This window comes from Protopterus annectens, chromosome 2.part0 (genome assembly GCF_019279795.1).
Source record: "Protopterus annectens isolate FY-2018-M chromosome 2.part0, PAN1.0, whole genome shotgun sequence".
Lineage (NCBI taxonomy): Eukaryota > Metazoa > Chordata > Ceratodontiformes > Protopteridae > Protopterus > Protopterus annectens.
In genome coordinates this window covers 576,069,956-576,090,557 of record NC_056728.1, presented here as the reverse complement: position 1 = coordinate 576,090,557, position 20,602 = coordinate 576,069,956, and the positions used below count along the sequence as shown (strand labels likewise).

Below are 20,602 nucleotides of genomic sequence, written 5' to 3'. Positions count from 1 at the left end.
GGGCAGCCACAGCAGAGGTGGTAAGGGAGACAGCTAGAAAGGTGCTTGGTGTAACATCTGGACAGAGGAAGGAGGACAAGGAGACCTCATGGTGGAATGAGGAAGTACAGGCGAGTACACAGAGGAAGAGGAAGGTGAAGAAGAAGTGGGAGTGTCAGACAGATGAAGAAAGACAGGAGTACAAAGAGATGGGGCATATGGTGAAGAGAGGTGGTGAAGACTAAGGATTGGGAGGATGGCCTAATGGTTAAGGTGTTTGCCTTACAAACACAAGGTGCAGGGTTTGAGTCTCACAAGGGATAATTGGCTAGGCTTAAAATGGCTCGCAAGGGCAGTTAGCTTAGTACTAACCTATGAACCTATGATAAGGCGTATGGTGCGTTGTATGAATGGTTGGACACTAAGGAGGGAGAAGAGGACCTGTACCGATTGGCTAGACAGAGGGACCAAGCTGGGAAAGATGTGCAGCAGATTAGGGTAATAAAGGACAGTGAGGGAAACTTACTCACAAGTGAGGAGAAAGTATTGAGCAGATGGAAAGAGTACTTTGAGGGGCTGATGAATTAAGAGAATGCGAGAGAGAGAAGGTTGGATGATGTGGGGATAGTGAATCAGGAAGTGCAACAGATTAGCAAGGAGGAAGTAAGGACAGCTATGAAGAGGATGAAGAATGAAAAGGCTGTTGGTCGAGATGGCATACTTGTGGAAACATGGTGGTGTTCAGGAGAGATGGCAGTGGGGTTTTTAACCAGATTGTTTAACGGAATCTTGGACAGTGAGAAGATGCCTGAGCAGTGGAGAAGTGCATTGGTACCAATTATTTTAAGAATAAGGGTGCTGTGCAGAGCTGTAGTAACTACAGAGGGATAACACTGATCAGCCACATCTTGAAGTTATAGGAAAGAGTAGTGGAAGCTAGGTTAAGAAGGGAGGTGATGATTAGTGAGCAGCAGTACGGTTTCATGCCAGGAAAGAGCGCTACAGATGCAAAGATTGCTCTAAGGGTGTTGAAGAAGTATACAGAAGGTCAGAAGGAGTTGCATTGTGTCTTTGTGGACTTAAGAGAAAGCATATGACAGGGTCCCTAGAGACAAATTGTGGTATTGTATGAGGAAGTCGGGAGTAGCAGAGAAGTATGTAAGAGTGGTACAGGATATGTACGAGTGACAGATACGTTTAAGGTGCAGGTGGAATTACGTCCAGGATCAGCTCTGGGCACTTTCTTATTTGCAATGGCGATTGACAGGTTGAGAGACGAGATAAGACAGGAGCCCCTGTGGACTATGATGTTTGTGGAGGATATTGTGATTTGTAGTGAAAGTAGGGAACAGGTAGAGGAGACACTGGAAAGATGGAGATATGCTTTAGAGAAGAGAGGAATGAAGGTCACGAGGACTAAAACAGACAGGGAAGACACAGAAATGGTGAGGATGCAGGGGGGTAGAGTTGGCAAAGGATCAACAGTTCAGAGTAATGGTGAGTGTACAAGAGAGGTGAAGAAGAGAGTGCAGGCAGGGTGGAGTAGGTGGAAAAGAGTGTCAGGAGTGATTTGTGACAGACAGGTACCAGTAAGAGTGAAAGGGAAGGCCTACAAGATGGTAGTGAAACCAGCTATGTTATATGGGTTGGGAAGGTGGCACTGACGAAAAGACAAGTCAGAGCTGGAGGTGGCAGAGTTAATGTTAAGATTTGCAATGCGTGGGACAAGGATGGGAAGGATTAGAAATAAGTATATTAAATGGTCAGATCAGGTTGGACGGTTTGGAGACAAAGTCAGAGAGGCGAGATTGCATTGGTTTGGACATGTGCTGAGGAGGGATGCTGGGTATATTGGAAAAAGGATGCTAAGGATGGAGCTGCCAGATAAGAGGAAAAGAGGAAGGCCTAAGATAAGGTTTATGGATGTGGTGACACAGGACTTGTAGGTGGTTGATATGACAAAGCAAGATGCAATGAAGAAATGGAAACAGATGATCCTCTGTGGCGACCCCTAACGGGAACAGCCGAAAGAAAAAGAAGAAATCTGTTTTCCTTCTTCATTAATGACCTCACACTAGACCTGCCAAGAATGAAGACTAGTTAAGTATTCAGACGACCTTTTTATTTTGCAGTTCAGTAATTGAAACATGGAACTACAAAACAAAGTCCAGAACAGCTTTAACTGTGTAACTGGTCTAGTCAAAATATTCTCCTTACAACTCCAAAGAAAACAAACATCATGATCTCCTCTACTCCAAAAAAAGCTACTTGACACCCCACTCCTGTGAATTAAGGATATAAAAGGGAATATTATCCAGAATGTCACCAAACAAAAAAATATCTGGGACTAATTTTGTACCCATCCCTTTCCTTCTAGACACATACTGACTGTATCACTAATAAAGTTCTTACTCAACTAAAAATGTGCAGTAAGATTAGTCATCTCCTGTTCCCAAAGCCAAATTAAGCAATTGCTAAAAATGTACATTTACCAAAGTGAAGAATACAGACTTTGATTTATTGCCTTACACTCAGCCTATAAAGCCCATAAGCTACAAACAAATGACTGAGAATAAAGTCTGTAGATTTATACTTCTAGTGCCCCCCATCAATTACTGAAAGCTTCCTAAACAAAATGGATCTCTGTTTCCGACACGGCTACACTGTTAGTAACTACTCCTCCTGAAATTAAAAATATGGAAACATTAAAGGACTTTAAAAACACACTTAAAGAAACCCTTATTACTGAATCCATATACAACTGCGATTCTAATAGATAATCTCCTACTTCTCAACTGTATTTCTTTGACCAAACTGCATAATACTTAATGAACCTATGTTATACTCTCAGTAATAATTTGTGTAAAAACACCCTATTTTATTATGTAACTTTATTTGAAATGTAATCTTTATGCCTTGTTCTGGAGTTGTGACTGAAAAGGCTCAGCAGACCAGCTTACTTACCTTGTTAATACGTAGCAAACAAATCATTGCATATATCACCCATGGTGCTTTGCATTATGCAGTACATGTATGGCATTCTCTATGATTTAGCAATATGGCCAGGGCTCTTTGGGGCAGCCCTTTACTCAAAGCTACCTCACCCCAGTAGCTTACTTTACAGATCTACTTAAATACCTGTATGAAGTACATCAGTGGAAACAACTGTACAGTCAGGGAAGTTTTCCGAAATCACTTGTCTTCCTAAAAAGGGGCAAAATGGGAAAAAGGGAGTTGAGGATGAATGGATTTGTCTTCCTGAAAGCTGATGAAGAGCCATCATTTTCCTCTTAGGCAGTATAAAAGTCATGCCTAATCTTAGCAGTTTTGTGTATGGTAGAAGACCAGCTTCCGCACTGCAGCAGATTAAAATACAACGGAATTTATTTTAGCCAAAAACGATGATGCAATGCACTTGTTTTAATAACTGAGTTGGGCTAACCACTTTATAAATGCCAGTGTTTTTAAAGTATTCTTAGTTTCACACCTGGATGACAACAACATACATTACCACTGTTCCAAAAGAACGCTTGGCCTGCTGCGGTCAAGTGGGAAAAGTATGGAAAAGACTAGTGATGTCAAGTAGAGACCACAGTAGTTGCTACAAGGCCACCATTAAACCAAAATGAAGGGCAGGTAAGCCAGGTGTCCCGAAAGTTGTCAACACTTTCAGAGATGCACCAAGAACGCATGGTTGCAGGCTCAAACTTTTAGGCAGCCATGTATTAAGGAATTAAATCATACTGTCTCCCTTTTCTTTTTCAGGAATCCCGTAAATCTTGATGTTATTCCTTCTAGATCTGTTCTCTAAGGTTTCTATTTATTTCACAGAATAAGTTGTTTTGTTTCAGAAGAAATTCAGTGTTATTCTCACTTTCAGGTAATCTTCCATCACAGTAAGACATTGCCTCTTCTGTACTCGAGATTTGTAATGATTGTTTAAGAGATTCACTCAGCACTTCAACTTGGTTTTTACATTCCTCTTTAAAATTGCCCGTTTTGCTTTCTAATTCATCTGTCTTGACAGATAACTGTACACTGGGCTTAGAGTGGCTCATTCTGAGACAATTAGTTCCTTCTAGTTTTCTTGACACGAAAAAGCAATTAAAAGAGTTTCAAACTTGTTATTTTGCAGTAAAATTTTCAGCAAATGTTCATCTATAAATCCATCATGTTTTTACATGTTCTATTTGAGTTCTTTAATAAAAATCTTGTCAGGGATGTCAAAATGAAGCAAAGCTAAAAAAAATGTGCTATTAACTGCTCACCATCTTGGCCACACCTTTGGCATCCATAGGGCACATAGATCACTTTCTAAAAAAAAAAAAAAAAAAAAAAAACCTTCACCAGTCAGTGATCGTAACATTTTTCTCAAGTTAAGACAAGAATGTAGTCTTAAAAGCTGCACAGACTAATTATCCCATTAAAATTAAAGAAAATACCATGAGATTTGGCAATGACTATTCAACATTAGTGATGTCAAAGAGAAAAAAAAAAGTGTGCCACTTGTTAAAAGCTTAAAGAAAAACAATATTAAAGTACAAATCTTGTTTCCAGAAAAAAATTTAAAAAATATGATTCACCTTCCAGAGGGAAAGAAAATTTTTAACACTTTGGAAGATGCAATGGACTTCAAAGAGAAAAATAAAATCCTAGAAAATACAGATAAAATGAAATGGAATCTATCAACTTACTTGAAGAGAAATGCAACAAGAGATGGTTGGTTAATAAATGACAAAAACAGTAATAAACTGAAGGACAAATGAAAATCAATGTATGAATTCTTATTAATTTAAAGAAGTGCTTGAATATTTACTGAATATTACTTTTTTACAAGGTAAATCATTTCTTTCTTTCCCTGCTCCCAGTGGTTACTATTTCACTTTTTAAAATGTTAAGAGTTTAGCTATATATATGAAATTAAAGCCACTTATTTTCATTTGAGATTTAAAAGGTTAAATTATTCATTTTATTAAACATCAATTATTATGATGATGAAGCTTGTGTTGGGTGGCACACTTTCTGATGTCTTGGCATGGTTGAATAGTGCACTATCGGATGTGATACAAGACGCAACAAATGACACTAGAGGCATGTTAAGTTACATTCCAGTTTCTTAAAATGGTCCAATGGTGTGCTGGTGATGGTTTACTTGACATGGACATGCTGTGGCACCTAGGAGAGACATGCTATGTTCTAAACAAATTACAAAAAAATATAGCTTTTACATATATAAAACTTATTACTGGAATTATATCAAATAATTAGAGTAACATTCACACTTTTACAAGTTAAACCTAGATCATTCAGAACTGTCATTCTTTTAATGCAAGTTTATATGCTGCGTCTCCTTTAAAAAATGACAGTGCTTTATATTAAACATACTGTACAAACAGTGCTTAATGAATCATTAAATACTAAATACACAAGATTTTTAATAGTTAACATACTTTTAAATGTTTTTGTTGTTTTTTTAGTGGTTTGGAAGGGTTTGAGGGATTTATGTATAATATAGATATGGCTTGGATTCACTTATGGGTGTTTTTGTGCAAGTTGTAGCTGATGGACTGGTCATTTGCAAGACCAGCTTGAAGCAGCTGTGTTAGAATCATGAGCACTTTTGTGATGCTCTGGGAGTTCTAAAATTCTAAGAACTGTCCAGGTTATTTCTTCCTGTCTAAAAGTAAATAATCATAATATTTAAATAATATGCTAAGATGTCAAAGAATACAAGTTAGATAATAAGCAAAAGGCAGTGAATTGCATTCTAAACCACTCAGTTATTACATAGTTCTGAATGCTTGCATTATCCCAAAAGTATAGTTTATATACTACAGCCTATAAAAAGACACTTCTAATGAAAAATTAGGATTGTGTTTCTCTGTTATTGCCTCTTTTTAATGATAACAAAACTTAATATTGCAGAACAATTTATTATGGAAAGTCTGAATCTTAAAAGGAACCCAGCCACTGGGGATGCACAAGCCAGTGCATTTCTTTGTGCCGGTCCCAAGCCCGGATAAATGGGGAGGACTGCGTCAGGAAGGGCATCCGGCGTAAAACCTCTGCCAAATTACTGATGCGGAGAACATTTCATATTTACATACCGGAAGATGATGATGAATCTTAAAAGGGAAGACTTTTCAGATGTTTGTTCAGTTATTATTAGACATAACATTTAAGGAAAAAACAAGACTGATTCTAACAACAGCACTAAATTAAGGAGTATGAAATATATAAGGGTAAATATAAATGTTCTATTATATGATATTATGCACTAAGATTATAGCTAAAATATAAAACCTAGGAATATAGTAATAGTACAAGCAGTATACAAACAGAAACAGAAAGGGATCAGAATAAGTAATATAGTTAAAGAATATAAATACACCTACAAGGGAGGGAGGCTGGCATAGTGGTTAAGGTGTTCACCTTATAAGCACAAGGAAGGCTTTGATTCTCACATGGAGTAACTGGCTGAGCTTAGAATGGCCCTCAAAGGCAGTTAGCCTGATACTAATTTATGAACTTATAACCTATGAACAACTTTACAGATCATAAATAAAATAGAAAAAATATAAACCATCTGACCTATAAATGAATAAATATGAAAATAATAACTGACCTTCTCCCTATAGTAGACCAAGGAGATAATGTGAGGTATAGGGAAAGATTATAGAGATATTCAGTTTGGTCAGCTTATAATAAACATTCTGAACATCTGTTTAACTTTTCATATTTATAACAACTCACTGATGGACTTTAAGATGACGCATACTAAAAATATGAGACACATTAATATGAATCAGAAGCATGAGTTAAGCGTTGTTAGTCTAATGGAGAGTTTGAGGGGTAGTTTGTTCATCTTTTTAACATGGAATGTATCATCATGGAACTCAAAAACAAAGACATTGGTAACCTCCAAACTCTGGAACCCACCCAGTTCGGGTTTGTGAAAGGCAGATCATGCCTCCTGAACCTGATCGACTTCTTTGAGGCAGTCACCAAAGCCGTGGGTAAGGTGGTTCGCACAGCCTATCTTGACCTCGCCAAGGCATTCGACACCATCCCCCATTCTGGAATTATAGCTAAACTCACTAAACTAGGTATAAATCACTACGTCACAAGATGGGTTGCCAACTGGCTCACTCACAGAACTCACACTATAAAAGTTGCAGACTCCAAATCTGACCTCAAAGCAGTGACAAGTGGAGTACCACAGGGTTCCGCCCTGGGACCCCTGCTGTTTGGTATCTACTTCTCTGAAGTACAGGCTAACACAGAAGGCCTCTGGCTAACGAAGTTCGCAGATGACTGCAAACTAGGAGCCATAGTCAAGTCCCCAAATGATGTGAACATCCTACAGAAGGGCCTCACTGTGACAGATGCCTGGTGTCAGAGCCATGGCCTCAAGCTCAATGCCAAAAAGTGCGGTGTCTTCCCCTTTGGTAAAAACTCTGTACCCATGAACTACCACATAGGCAGCAATCTACTTAACACCAAATGCATGATAAAGAGACCTTGGGATACAGGTGGACAGTAGTCTCTACTTTGATAGTCACATCGCCACAGTAGTCAGGAAGTCCTTCTATGTGGCACATCTCATCATAAAAGGGTTCTCATCCAGGAAAAAAAGAGGTCATTGTTCCCCTCTACTCGTCGCTCATTAAACCCATTATAGAGTACAACGCCCCTTTTGGAATGTACCTTACAAGACATCTGCAGCAGCTGGAAAGGCCACAAAAGTACCTCACAAAGAGGATTACTGGCCTCAAACAAATGCCCTACACTGACTGCCTCAAAAAACTCCAGCTTTACTTCATAGTATATCGCCTACTCCAAGGTGACCTCTGCCTAACATATAAAGCTATGTCAAACCCAGAGCTGTTGGACATGCTACACCTAAAGAAATCCTAATCCCTCCAAGCTACACGCTCTAGGGACCTAAACATTGTCACCACAATAAACAGGACATGCTGGAGGGATAGATTCCTGTCCCAGAGACTTCCTATACTCTGGAACAAGCTACCCATCTATGTCAAGCTAAGTTCCTCATTAGCACTCTTCAAGAAAAATCTTCATGAGTGGATGGGAAATAAGAAATACACCCCGGGGATCACTTCTGTGCCTCTGCTGGACAGTGGCACAGGAAAATAAGTTTCTTGGGTGGCGTAAGCTATGGAACCTTGCTGGCTAGGCTTATGTAGGCCTTTGGGCCGATAGCCTAGTACCTACCTATGAACTAGGAGTACGTTATTCCATGGTACAATGTTTTATGGTTATATCATTAGGTAATATTTTATTTGTTTCAAACGTTATGTCCATAGCTGAAGATACACGGTGTTATATATAAAGTATATAATAAGTACCATTTATTTCTGTATGATCTTCTCCTTCCTTTTTCTTAAGATCCCACCTCCAGTTCCTTTATTTCCTTTTTAATATTCAATTCTTCACTTACCGCTGGTTTAAATCTTGCTTTTTTCTTGTACTGTTCTAACCACCATACTTCTAACTCCCTTAACTCTTCTCCCATGCACTGTTTCAACCATTTTCTTAGGCGATTTTGGGAACATTTCTTTTAATCTAGGAGTGGAATATGCAGTACATGAGCCTCCATGTTTGAGTACTGACGTCTGAATTCACAGCATATGAAAGCCTCATCTGTGAAAGTATACATTTACTTATTTTGCCAATAAGTAAGTGTAATTCATTAATTTAACCAGAAATTAGTGCTTAAAGACATATGCACTTTCTTACATTTCACTTACATCATCCACAAAGGCCATCTTCCTATGCCTTTCCTATTCTAGCCCCTTCTAATGAGCTACATTACATTGCAAAAAGGACTATAATGTCGAGGGCACCTTCCCAGGGTACAAATGCGAGCTATAAAGTACTCTACTTGCTAGGCCCGGGTAATAAGGAACAGCTCTGCACAAATTAAACTGCAGTTGACAGATGCCATTTCAAAGGAAGTCAGACAAAATGGCATCTATGACCACTGGCAGCTTCTGTAAGTCATCATAGAGATTGGGCATTCTGTGAGTGTAATACCAAATTTGTAAAAAACGCATACATGTTGTTACAGTGTGGAAAGCAAAACTACTTCCAATCTGTAGACTAAGTTACAGTAAATAAATAACTTCCCTCTCTCTTTCCCCACTTTGTAGCCATTCTGAACTTCCAGGAACTTGGAATGACAACTCTTCCATGTAGCACCTTAGTTTCACTGTAGGTCTCATGAGATAGTGCATCCTGTTTTGCTTCTAATACACCACTCAGGACCATATCTGTGTCAAAAACACAATTTAGACCACCACCTGTCAGGAGCAACTTAGAATTCTAACTGTAACCCAATTACAGAAATAAAAATATATAAAGAATTTACAGCTCAATACACAAAGTCCACAGCAATGCTTTCATCTCTACTGGCAACAAAACAATATACTTTTACTGGGGCATATCACAAACTGTCAAGAACCTATGGAAAGTGCTAGCCTCACAGCTGCCCATTCTTTCCCTTACCACGCTAAGGAAAACAGCTTCTAGCAACTGTAATGAAGCTTCTGTCTGTCCCTTGCAGGTGGCCAGCAACCCAACATTTCTAAAACTCAATTCCCCTTTATGAAGGTTTAGTGGTACAAAAGCCACCCCAGCAATGTCACTTTTAGTGGTTGTGGACAACTGGTTCTACTTCTACTAGCTACTCATCCTGGTTTTAAACATAAAAACTACAGTGTTGATATATTTCTGTATGGGGAAGAGCTTCTTCTGTTGGGAGTATTTGGGGTTGCCTAATTCCTACCCCCTCTGGGGAGCAGCAAATGCAATACAATACATTTAATACTAGGCCTAGCATCAGCTTTAGCCTGGTTTTTGGTAACCTGTGGAATAAAACCATGGTCCTCTCCTTGGGATGGCTAAGGTGGCATCAGCTGTTCACTCCAATTTCCTCCTGTGCTCGGGTACACTAGTCAAATGTATGCCACCTGGGACACAGTCAGAGCTTCAGCTATCTGCACTATGAAGCTGTCCAGACCACTTCTTTTTAATACAGTGACCATATCATAAAGTTCAGGAAACCTGATACAGTGTTTTATAGGAAAAAATAGCTGCTTGCCTGAAGCTTCTGATAAACACAAAAATGTACACAAATCCCCATGCTTTCTAAAACACACACACACACACACACACACACACACACACACACACACACACACACACTTACAGCAATCTCTGTGCCACCACCCTTCACTCACCTTTAAAATGTGGGTAAAGGAAAATAAATCTTTTTCTTTCAGCTGGTCCTGTTAGAGGTTGCCACAGTGGATCATCCGTTTCCATTTTTTCCTGTACACTGCATCTTGCTCTGTCACACCACCCACCTGTATGTCCTCTGTCACCACATCCATAAACCTCATCTTAGGCCTTCCTCTTACCTGGCAGCTCCATCCTTAGCATCCTTTTCCCAATATACCCAGCATCCTTCCTCAGCACATGTCCAAACCAACACAATTTTGCCTCTCTGGCTAAAGAAAAATAAATAAAAGACCAAAACCCAACACTTCCACATCTTTTGTTTTCAAATCACTGTATTGAACATCACCCGACATGTACAATGCTAAGACAAACAGGAAGTGACAGCAGGCAGTAGCATGCACTATCAACATGCATGTACATAGCTAGCAGTCTATAAGCTATATGCAATGCTTTCAATTAAAAGGAAATCCTAGATAATATAGCAGCAGCACCCCCTCCCCATCCCGGTCAAGTTCTGTTTAATAAATAGTCCAGGAAAAGTACTAAAACATACTTGTGTATCCTTCTGTCAAAGAACAGAGGAAGCCAAACATATACAAGACCCCACCTAAACTTCAACTTGACAAGGTAAAATCAAAAGGCAGACAAACATCATTGCTGCAGAATGGAGCAAGAAAGACATAGCCTATGTTACATGTTTAATTTTTTTTAAACCTCTTCACAAGGTTTAATTACGAAGCTTCATGCAGGATTAGTTACACTTCTCATTTCAGATGGGGCAAAATTCTCATTTTGTTTTTCTTTATCTGGACAGCAGCAACATGGAATTCAGAAAGAGATACAATCTGGAATATTGTACAGTGACACAGGAAATAAAATTAAAATAAAACAAGGCTTTCCCAGAAGGCAATATCCGAAGTACGTATAACAAACTGTACAAAAAGCCTTGAGAAACAATGACATTTACGTGTCACAATCCAAAAAAAAAAGAATCCTCACCAATATTTACAACAGCATTTTTAATAAAATATTATGACATGGCTTCACAAGCCACAAAGCACAATAAAGTGTTGTGTCCAGTGACCTTCTGCCACACTTAGAAATATACTTTTCTGAGTGGCAATAGGTAAAAAAGGCATATTCCTTTACCCAGTGAGATAGATTAAATCATAACATGTAAACAGCCTTTCATCATGTCTGGTTTAGTGTGTGGATACATTTTTCATGCATGTGCACATTTTGCAGCAAAATTCAGCTGCAGTGTTTAAGGAAATAGTAAGGAATTTAGCAGACACATACTACATACAGCACTGAACATTCTGAATTTTGTTGTACGTGCGCTGCTAGACAGACGAAACTCCACTTTTCAGTCCAAATGTCAATACTATACAAGCTAGGGAAGAAAGAGACAGTGCTGTTTTAATACACTTGAGGATCCAGTCAAAACTGGATAAAGGCAGCTGGCTACACATCACAGAGATTCTGAGCTGTTCTCCAGATGACTTGGGTTCAATTACTGGACAAAGCACTTGAGAAACCAGCTGGTGAGGAAATTAAGTGAGTGGTCAATGGTAGTACATTCATCCTATGGAGATTATGTTGGCAGAGTCCTGTCACAACAGCACTACTTGGAGAAAAGGCAGGGGACTGAAGCCTTTTCAACTAAGGACTCCAGAGAGATCAAGCCTTCCAAAGAATACATATGCACTCCAGCTGGGACTGTGAATGTGCCAAAATGTGCAATCACACTGGACCCCATGACTCAGACACTATGCAAGCTTTCTGGCCAGCACAACAGCATTAGCAGTGTAACAAAAAAGAATCTCCTAACCCCAAGAAATGACTAAGAAGGTTCCTAATTGCATCCTCTCTCTGCTAGTGCCCAAGGATGCCATAGGTCAGGAAAAAAAATGAATACACCAAAAGAGGATACCATCTTTTAACAGTCACAAAATGGAATGGGGAACAAAGAGAAAAGTCGCCAACATTGCACACAAAGCTGGCAGAACCATGCAGAAATCTCCAATGAGCCAACCAATGCTACCTGCAGTATAATTCACTCTCACCCCTAATGGAAAAACATTTCTTTAAATGTAAGCACAACAGGGAATAACAGAAACATGGACTTTTTACAACTGAAACAATGCCAGGAAACTTGCTAAAATAAACTCTTCCTAAGATGGTCACAGACAACGGTCCTTCTGGTTCTGTGTATGCCAGCTGTGCCAACGTCGATGCTGTTTTGATGCCATGACGATTCAGGCAGCATGTGCAGTGTTAGTTAAGTTCTGCTGCCCTTTTTTTTTGTGTAGTCAAAAATATCATGCCTTTAAAATGACAACCAAGAATGGTGATAATTCAAGACAGTCTGCAAAAAAAACAGACAGCATATCAAAGCAGAACAGGAAAAGAACAAGTGCTGACTCACTCACTGTACTATGTCTACGGAAAACATTCTCATTCCATAATGCTAACATAATCAGTACTGCTTTGTAGTGTCTATATTTATTTTCAGTCTGGGGCACAAATCTCAACAAATGAGGACATGCTTGTAAATATCAGCCAATTCAGTTACACAATGCATTGGAAAAGTTTAGCAACCGTGCCAAAGTAAAAGCCCACTCACTATTCCACAGAAGAATAACACTACATGCAATTTGGATTGCAGTGAATTAAACATAGCTATAAAAATGAGAATCAGCTGTAGAGACTAAAATTTCAAGTATCTGCTGAATTCACTGTGCAAAAAACATAGTTAAACCCTTGCAAAATAAAAGTGTTAAAGTTAATGGTTTGCCTTTAATGAAACATTCATTAAACAGTGCACCACACAAAAGATCTGCTACATTTGTGTCACCATGGGTAAAATCCCAATGGACTCCTGCCAAAAGGAAGGAGCAGCAGCTACACTCCAGGATCATCTGGGACTGTCAGAGTCCTCACCCTGACACATAGTGTGAGCTCAGCAACAATGCAAAGGAAGCTTATTACATCCAAGTGATGTTCCAGGTGCATCTGCAGTTAATTCCTACTGACGCCTCTAGATGTCAAATATTGTTTGTTCATATTTGCATTAATAATTCCAAAACCATGCTATGTACAAGGTTTTAAAACAGTTCATCTTAAAGTTTACACAATCACAAATTCAACTGCATTAACATTTGACCTCTGTCTAGTGCAGGTATAGAGATATTAACTGTTGTTTTTATGATATTAGTTTATATCGATACCGTTTTCAAATTTTTCTAAATGTCTCAAGTAATACAGGCAGAGCTCCATAGCCTCATATGAAAGCTCAAAGCCAGATGAATAAAAATGCTGCTGATAGTATGTATGTAACTTTAGTGATCCGTGAGATATTGTAAGTTGTTTGCTAAATATTACAAATGTAACAGTTACTGTGTTTACTCTGACTTATAAATTCCAGTTTAAGACATGGAACCTAAAGAATACTACGGCTATAAAAATAGTTTGTGCTGAAGGGTTTGCCATTGGCACTTCATTCGTAATGCTTATGGTTCCAGAGATATGAACATTTGTTTGAAATGTGAGGACATAATTTGATACTGTCAAAAGGATTAGGCTCCGCCCATTGGAAGTTACAGTGCAAACTTCCCGAGCTCCATTGGAGTGAATGAGTTTTAATCTGTGATCGCATCCTTTCTTCAGTCACCACTCAAAGCTCATGACCATAGGTAAAGATGGAGATGCAAACTTACTGGTAAACTGACAGCTTAGTCCTATGACTGGTTCTCACTTCACCACCACAGCTCAGTAAAACACCTGCAAAACTGCAGCTGCTACACCCATCTGCAGGTCAATCTCCTGATCCCTCAAACCTTTACTTGAGAACAAGACCCAAAGATATTTATCCTTCTCCACTTGTGATATCTGTGCACGCACTCACACACATCCCAACCAGCAGACAAAAAAACACTTGTTTGGGACATGACAATGATGTCTGATTTGGAGATGTTGATTTTCACACCATCTACTTCACAATCAACACTCAGTCATTTCATCACATGCTGGGAATACCAGACACTGGATCCTAAAAGTTCCCAGCTACCTGCAGACAAACAGCAATGCAACTCTCGCATTCCCAAACAAGATGCTCTCAAAACTAGATCAGTGTCAGTCTATGGAAAAAGGAAACAGCAGGGTAGAAAAAAACAACGAAGACAGAGTTGTACGGCCACACTGTGTTTGATAACTGTAATGCAGAGAATACATACAAAACTCTTCAGTCTTCAAAAATAGGGTCCAAACCCACATGCACCAGTAGCCCATGGATCCCATACTGCTGCAACACATCTCTCAATGTATTGTGGCATACAGCAATATATATATTCTCAAAGTCCACAATCCATATACTGAAGGCATTGGGAAATTCCCACTACCACCCAATATCTGAAAAAAAGCACAAAAAAATTGGTCTTCAGTTGCAGAACAAGACAGTGTGAAATCCAAAACTCTATTCCTGAATGAAAATAACTGACTACTACATTAAGTGTGTCTTCTGGCACCTCGGCATATTTTTCAGAATGAGCCTGAGTAGGGTGATATGTCCATAAATGGAATGCAGCCATCATATCCCCCTTTTTGAAAAAAGTAACTACTACTCTATTTTTCCAGTCTGCAGGTACAGTCCCAGCCATCCACACAACAAAGAATCAGCACATTAACAATGACTCTCAAGCACTGTCCAAAGTCTTCAACATTTTCAACTAGATCATATGGACTCCTGCCGCCTTGCCAGAGTGGAATGTTTAATGACCTCATTTACCAAAATGGAGTTATCACCACCTGCTTCTGGTAGTCCTTCCACAGAAGAAGGAATGTCCCTAGGACTCAGGTGTTCTTTAAAGTGCTCACTTCTAAAACATTTTCATAGTTCAACTTGGCATTTCTCCACCCTTGTCAAGACACAGTAGCCTACTAGCTGGGCTAAAGTGAAGGGGGCAGTCTCCCCAGGCACAAAGTGCTGGGAGACCATCAGTCCTCAGTCCTGGGCATTACCCTGCATTTGTGGTCAGAACTGAAGCACTTCCCACTGTGTGTGTGGTAAGCAGTTTGCTACAGTTTAAAAAACTTTTTTTGAAATGATGTGCTTAAGTGCGCGTGGAGTTTTAAAGCCCCATGTGTGGAATAAACCATAGCAGCTGCTTGGTGCAAATACGTAGAAAAGGGAAGAAGCACTTTTTTTTATTTTTATTTATTTTGAGAGAGGATGCTAGACTGGGGATGGCACCAGAACAGCTAGTTATACCTCTGCCGAAATATGCTCAGGCAATACACTGGTTTTCTTGCCAAAACCTCTGTGAGGCAGTCCCAAAGTCATTCTCCATGGCTCCACCAAACTGTTCCCACACATGGGCCTTCACTTTGGTGACTGCTGTAGCTGTTGCTTTCCAGGCTTGGCAGTATATAATGGCCAAATCTGAACACCTTCTCCACTACTAGCATTGCACATAAGGCCTTCTTTAACATGACAGTGGTATCCAGTGCATCATGGGTCACCATCATGAGAAGCACTGACCAAACTCACTCTATAGCTCCTTGCCACCAACTCAACTACTGACACTTTGAACAGGGTTCACAGCAAAAATTCATTAACCGTTAGAATCTTTCACCATTCATTTTAACGAGAATCTTCTGTACGGTGTATAATAATGGCATGTTGTTTTGTGATCAAGATTCAGGCACCCATACTTAGGAAAGAGGGAGGGTGGCACTTTGACAATCTGCATCTTCCAAGGAGCTGAACTTTTAGATCTGGGGTGGGTGGATGAAACCTTAGGCATAAAAGAAGGATTAGTACAAGGGGACACCATGTCCTTATGGAACACTAAAAAAGGAGTACAAGCCATAAGGGCTAGTAGCTCAGGCACCGATCTGGCAGAACTAAGGGCTAACAAAAGTACAGTCTTACAAGAATACAATGGCTGGCAAGCCAATCGCAGCAAGACGTCATTTGTCTGAGGCAGGTCAGCTCGGACTCAGTGGGGGGAAGGGGGAGGTGGAGAACAGGTAGGGTCAGGATAGGTAGAAGGGCTAAGGTGGGCTGGGCTATCCAGAGGAAGGGTTGAAAAAGCTGGGAACAAAGCAAATCAGTCTTTTCAATGTCTACCTTGGCAGCTTGTTTGATCAGCTTATCTGTGGATTACTGGTGTGTGTTTGAACTACGTGTGGGATCTAAGAACAAGGTAGGGGCCTTTTTGTTTGTTTTTGATATGAACACAGGATTAAGTGGCATTTATCTGTTAATAGGTATTTTGATTACTTAAGGATGCAAGGGCGGCCATGGTGGTGCAGTGGTTAGCATTGTCACCTCACAGCAAGAGGTTCTCCGGTTCGATCCTCGGCTGGGGTGCCTTCTGTGCGGAGTCTGCATGTCCTCCCTGTGGTCACGTGGGTTTCCTCCAGGTGCTCCGGTTTCCTCCCACGTCCCAAAGACATGCTGTAGGTGGATTGGACACTCCAAATTGGCCCTAGGTATGATTGTGTGTGTGCCTTCACTGGAAGGTTGGGCGCCGGGCTGACAACTTCACACCGTAAAACTCCACTGCCAATCATGAGCGGACAGGTGATCCGCTGTGGCGACCCCTAACCAGGAAAAGCCGAAAGAAGAAGAAGAATAGTGTAGGATGCCTAAGGTATCATGTTTAAAGGCATGCAAACAGCTGGTTAAGTGGGGCTAAGGTTGAAGTAAATTGGTGTGTTATAAGTGAGGTTCATTTTGCAGGCCTATATTTTGGTGCTAGAAGCAGGTTAGTAACTAAGTAACTAAGAGTGTACCTAGAAAGTATCAAGTGAAATTAGAAGACCAAAAGGGTTTAAGTAGTTTTAACCAAGGGTTTGGCTTGACTGAATTAAAGCATGGTTAAATTAAAAATATTAAAGGTAGGGCTTGTGAGCGGAGGCCTGCAGCTAACCACATGGCAGGGCTTGTGAGCTGAGGCCTGCAGCTATCCACATGGTTGGGCTTGTGAACTGAGGCCTGCAACTAGCAACATGGCAGGGCTTGTGAGCTGAGGCCTGTAGCTAACCACATGGCAGGGCTTGTGAACTGAGGCTGTTGTTAGCAGCACAAGTAGAATACGTCTTTTTAACGCAGAAGGCTGTGGGTTCTGCTCCCATAGTAGGTAGTTGGTTTGCTGATACGGTACTGTACTGTGCTGTACTTTTAAGAGGAAGCCAGTGGTTAGCCACATGGCAGGACTTGTGAGCTGAGGCCTGCAGTTAGCCACATGGCAGGGCTTGTGACCCAAGACTGAGCTTGTGAGCTGAGGCTGTTAGCAGCACAAGTAGAATACTTGTTTTTGATGCAGTTGGCTGTGGGTTCTTCTCCCACTGTATGTAGATGGTTTGCTGATACTGTACTGTGTTGCACTTTTAAGGGAAAGCCTGCAGTTATCACATGGCAGGGCTTGTGAGTGGAGGCCTGCAGTCAGCCACATTGCAGGGCTTGTAAGCTGAGGCCTGCAGTTCGGCCACATGGCAGGGCCTGTAAGCTGAGGCCTGCAGTCGGCCACCTGGCAGGGCCTGTAAGCTGAGGTCTGCAGTCGAACACATGGCAGGGCCTGTAAACTGGAGCCTGCAGTCAGCCACATGGCAGGGCCTGTAAGCTGGGGCCTGCAGTCGGCCACATGGCAGGGCCTGTAAGCTGAGGCCTGCAGTCGGCCACATGGCAGGGCCTGTAAGCTGAGGCCTGCAGTCAGCCACATGGCAGGGCCTTGTAAGCTGAGGCCTGCAGTCGGCCACATGGCAGGGCCTTGTAAGCTGAGGCCTGCAGTCAGCCACATGGCAGGACCTTGTAAGCTGAGGCCTGCAGTCAGCCACATGGCAGGGCCTTGTAAGCTGAGGCCTGCAGTCAGCCACATGGCAGGGCCTGTGAGCTGAGCAGGGCTTGGGAACTGAGGCCTGCAATTAGCAGTTAGCCACATGGCAGGGCCCCTGCAACTGAGACCTTAAACAATTTTTAGTTAGGGACAAAGAATGATTATGATTTGAGAGTCAAGGCAACATGCAATTCTAATATGGTGGTCATTGTACCTAGTTAGTTAGTTAGTCTGACCTAGCAGTGTAGGCTGTGATCCTATCTTAAGTGGCTGTAACTAAATTAAGTTATATTTATAACTAAGATAGTTGATGCTGCAAGTTACTGCAGGTGGTGATCTTAGCTAAAGTAGCTAACTAAATTAAGCTTCAAGTTGAACTAAGGTAGTCTGTAACTGTAACCAAAGTGATCAGTAAATTTAACTATATTAAGGGTATTCCAGCAGGTTAAGTGGGATTAAGAAAGAGCTCTAATTTCAGTTACAACAAAGGAAATTCTGTAAATCAAGGACACATTCCTTGGAGCTCGGAGTAGTCATGAGCTCAATGGCCTAGTGGCACATATACTATTGGCAGGGCCTAACCGGGGAGTCACATGGCAAGGCCGGCAGCCAAGGCCTGAAAACGTTGTTGAGGTTCAAGACCTATTACTAATAACAATAATACAAAAAAAAAAAAAAAAAACAGCACAGGCTAACAGTGCATTTCTTTTGTGTTTCATGAATTAGATGGATCATCAAATGCAAGCACAAATCTAGGCCATGTTGAGCCTAAAAGGGAGAGAATGGTGGGAGGATCTGTTCCGTCAGACAGTGGGGTCAAGGCAAGTGCCTCAAGCAGTTAATGTTCAACCTGCGAGTAACCTGCCTCCTGACCCTCAAGCAGGACCTACCACAAGATCCCAAGCTTTAAAAGGAGGCAGCAAGAAAGATGATGGAAAGGACAGGAAGGTTAAGAAAGCTCGCAAACATAAGGATAAGAAGAAACATTGTAAAAAATGCAAGAGGGATAACAAGAAGGAAGGTAAGAATGAGTTTACTGGTGATCAGAAGTTTTTGATGTGGTTACAAAACTAAGGTTTTTTCCAGGATGACAAAGTAATGGGATATGAATCTCAGTCTAGTGACACTGGTGAGGCAAGTCATGTGAGTGCCTGGACTCAGGGCACTGAAAGGAGTATGGTTCAGCTTCAGAAAAAACAAGTGTCAAAGGACTTGGGTCTAGTAGGGGCAGTAGAAAGTGAAAGGTTGCACCAACCAAATAAAGACATTTTAGGCCAAACTGAGGCCTTGACAGCACAACTCACGGGGAAAGGGGAAGAGGACAAATTACTGCAACAAGGGGTAAATGGTCAGGCTACAAATGAAGGGACAAGGGGAGAAACAGATCATGATAAATACTATGGTGCAGTTACTTTAGACTTGCCTTTAGGTTTCTATTTGAGTGAAAAGGTGAAACAACAGATTGTAAATGGGGATTTTGTGGACATGTTTTCACTGTTAAACAGGATGAAGAAAAGGAAAAGGATAAGGATGGCAGGGCAGAACATTCAGTAGCCAAAAAAGGAAATTAGCTATTTGGAAAACATGGGAAAACTGGGGAATTGGATATTCGATTATTAGGAGAACATGGGAAAACTGGGTGATTGGCTATTTGATTATTAGGAGAACATGGGAAAACTGGGTGATTGGCTATTTGATTATTAGGAGTGGCTATTTGATTATTAAGAGAACATGGGAAAACTGGTGATTGGCTATTTGATTATTAAGAGTGGCTATTCGATTATTAGGAGGACGTGGGAAAACTGGGTGATTGGCTATTCGATTATTAGGAGAACGTGGGAAAACTGGGTGATTGGCTATTCGATTATTAGGAGAACATGGGAAAACTGGGTAATTGGCTATTCGATTTATGCACAAATTTTAGGAGATAAGTGCCCTGCCAAGGCAAAGGACATGTGGACACATTTTAACAGAGTGACCACGATGCGCTTTGCTCAGGGGGGCATAAGTGGTTAAGGTATGATGAAGATTATAGAAGGATGAGACAAGCATACCCAGAGAGGTCATGGACATGGATGGATTTGGGTTTGCTGTGCTGGTTAGACACTAGTGGGGAGGCAGCAACAACAGATTGTGGTTTTCCGGCTAACCAAAGCTGGTTCAATTCTTATAAGCTTGGAATGACCAGCCATTTTGGAGCAATGGAGAGTCAACGGGCTAGAACGGATGGGGGTGCTGGGATGTGTTTTCACTATAATTTTGGTCAGTGTCGGAATCATTTTCACTGTAGACTTAAGCATCAATGCTTGGCATGTGGTAAGTTAAACCACCCAGCCTAGACTTATTTTCGTCTCTCAAGTTCCCCTAACAAAAACGTCTACTTGCCAACCCACTTCAAAGGGAATGCAGGTCACCCTTCCGACATCAATAAATGGGGACATTTTAAAGAAGTGGCTCAAAACATATCCAAATAGAGAAGCTGCGGAATTAGTAGAAGAGGGGTTCACCAAGGGCTTTAG

At 40.9% G+C, this 20,602-nt stretch overlaps 1 protein-coding gene across 2 annotated transcripts in view; it reads right to left on the bottom strand.

The window, feature by feature from the left end:
• The window catches only part of MFHAS1 (multifunctional ROCO family signaling regulator 1), a 728,976-nt gene that overhangs the window by 488,946 nt on the left and 219,428 nt on the right, over positions 1-20,602 (bottom strand). The window contains exon 2 of one of the 2 annotated variants that reach the window (XM_044060939.1): positions 11,298-12,610. The exons of the other annotated variant lie outside the window; for it this stretch is intronic. Within the exon in view, the coding sequence (XP_043916874.1) occupies positions 12,564-12,610 (47 nt within the window). The 3' untranslated portion in view covers positions 11,298-12,563. Of the gene's footprint in view, positions 1-11,297; positions 12,611-20,602 lie in introns of those variants that run through there. 2 annotated transcript variants of the gene reach the window in all.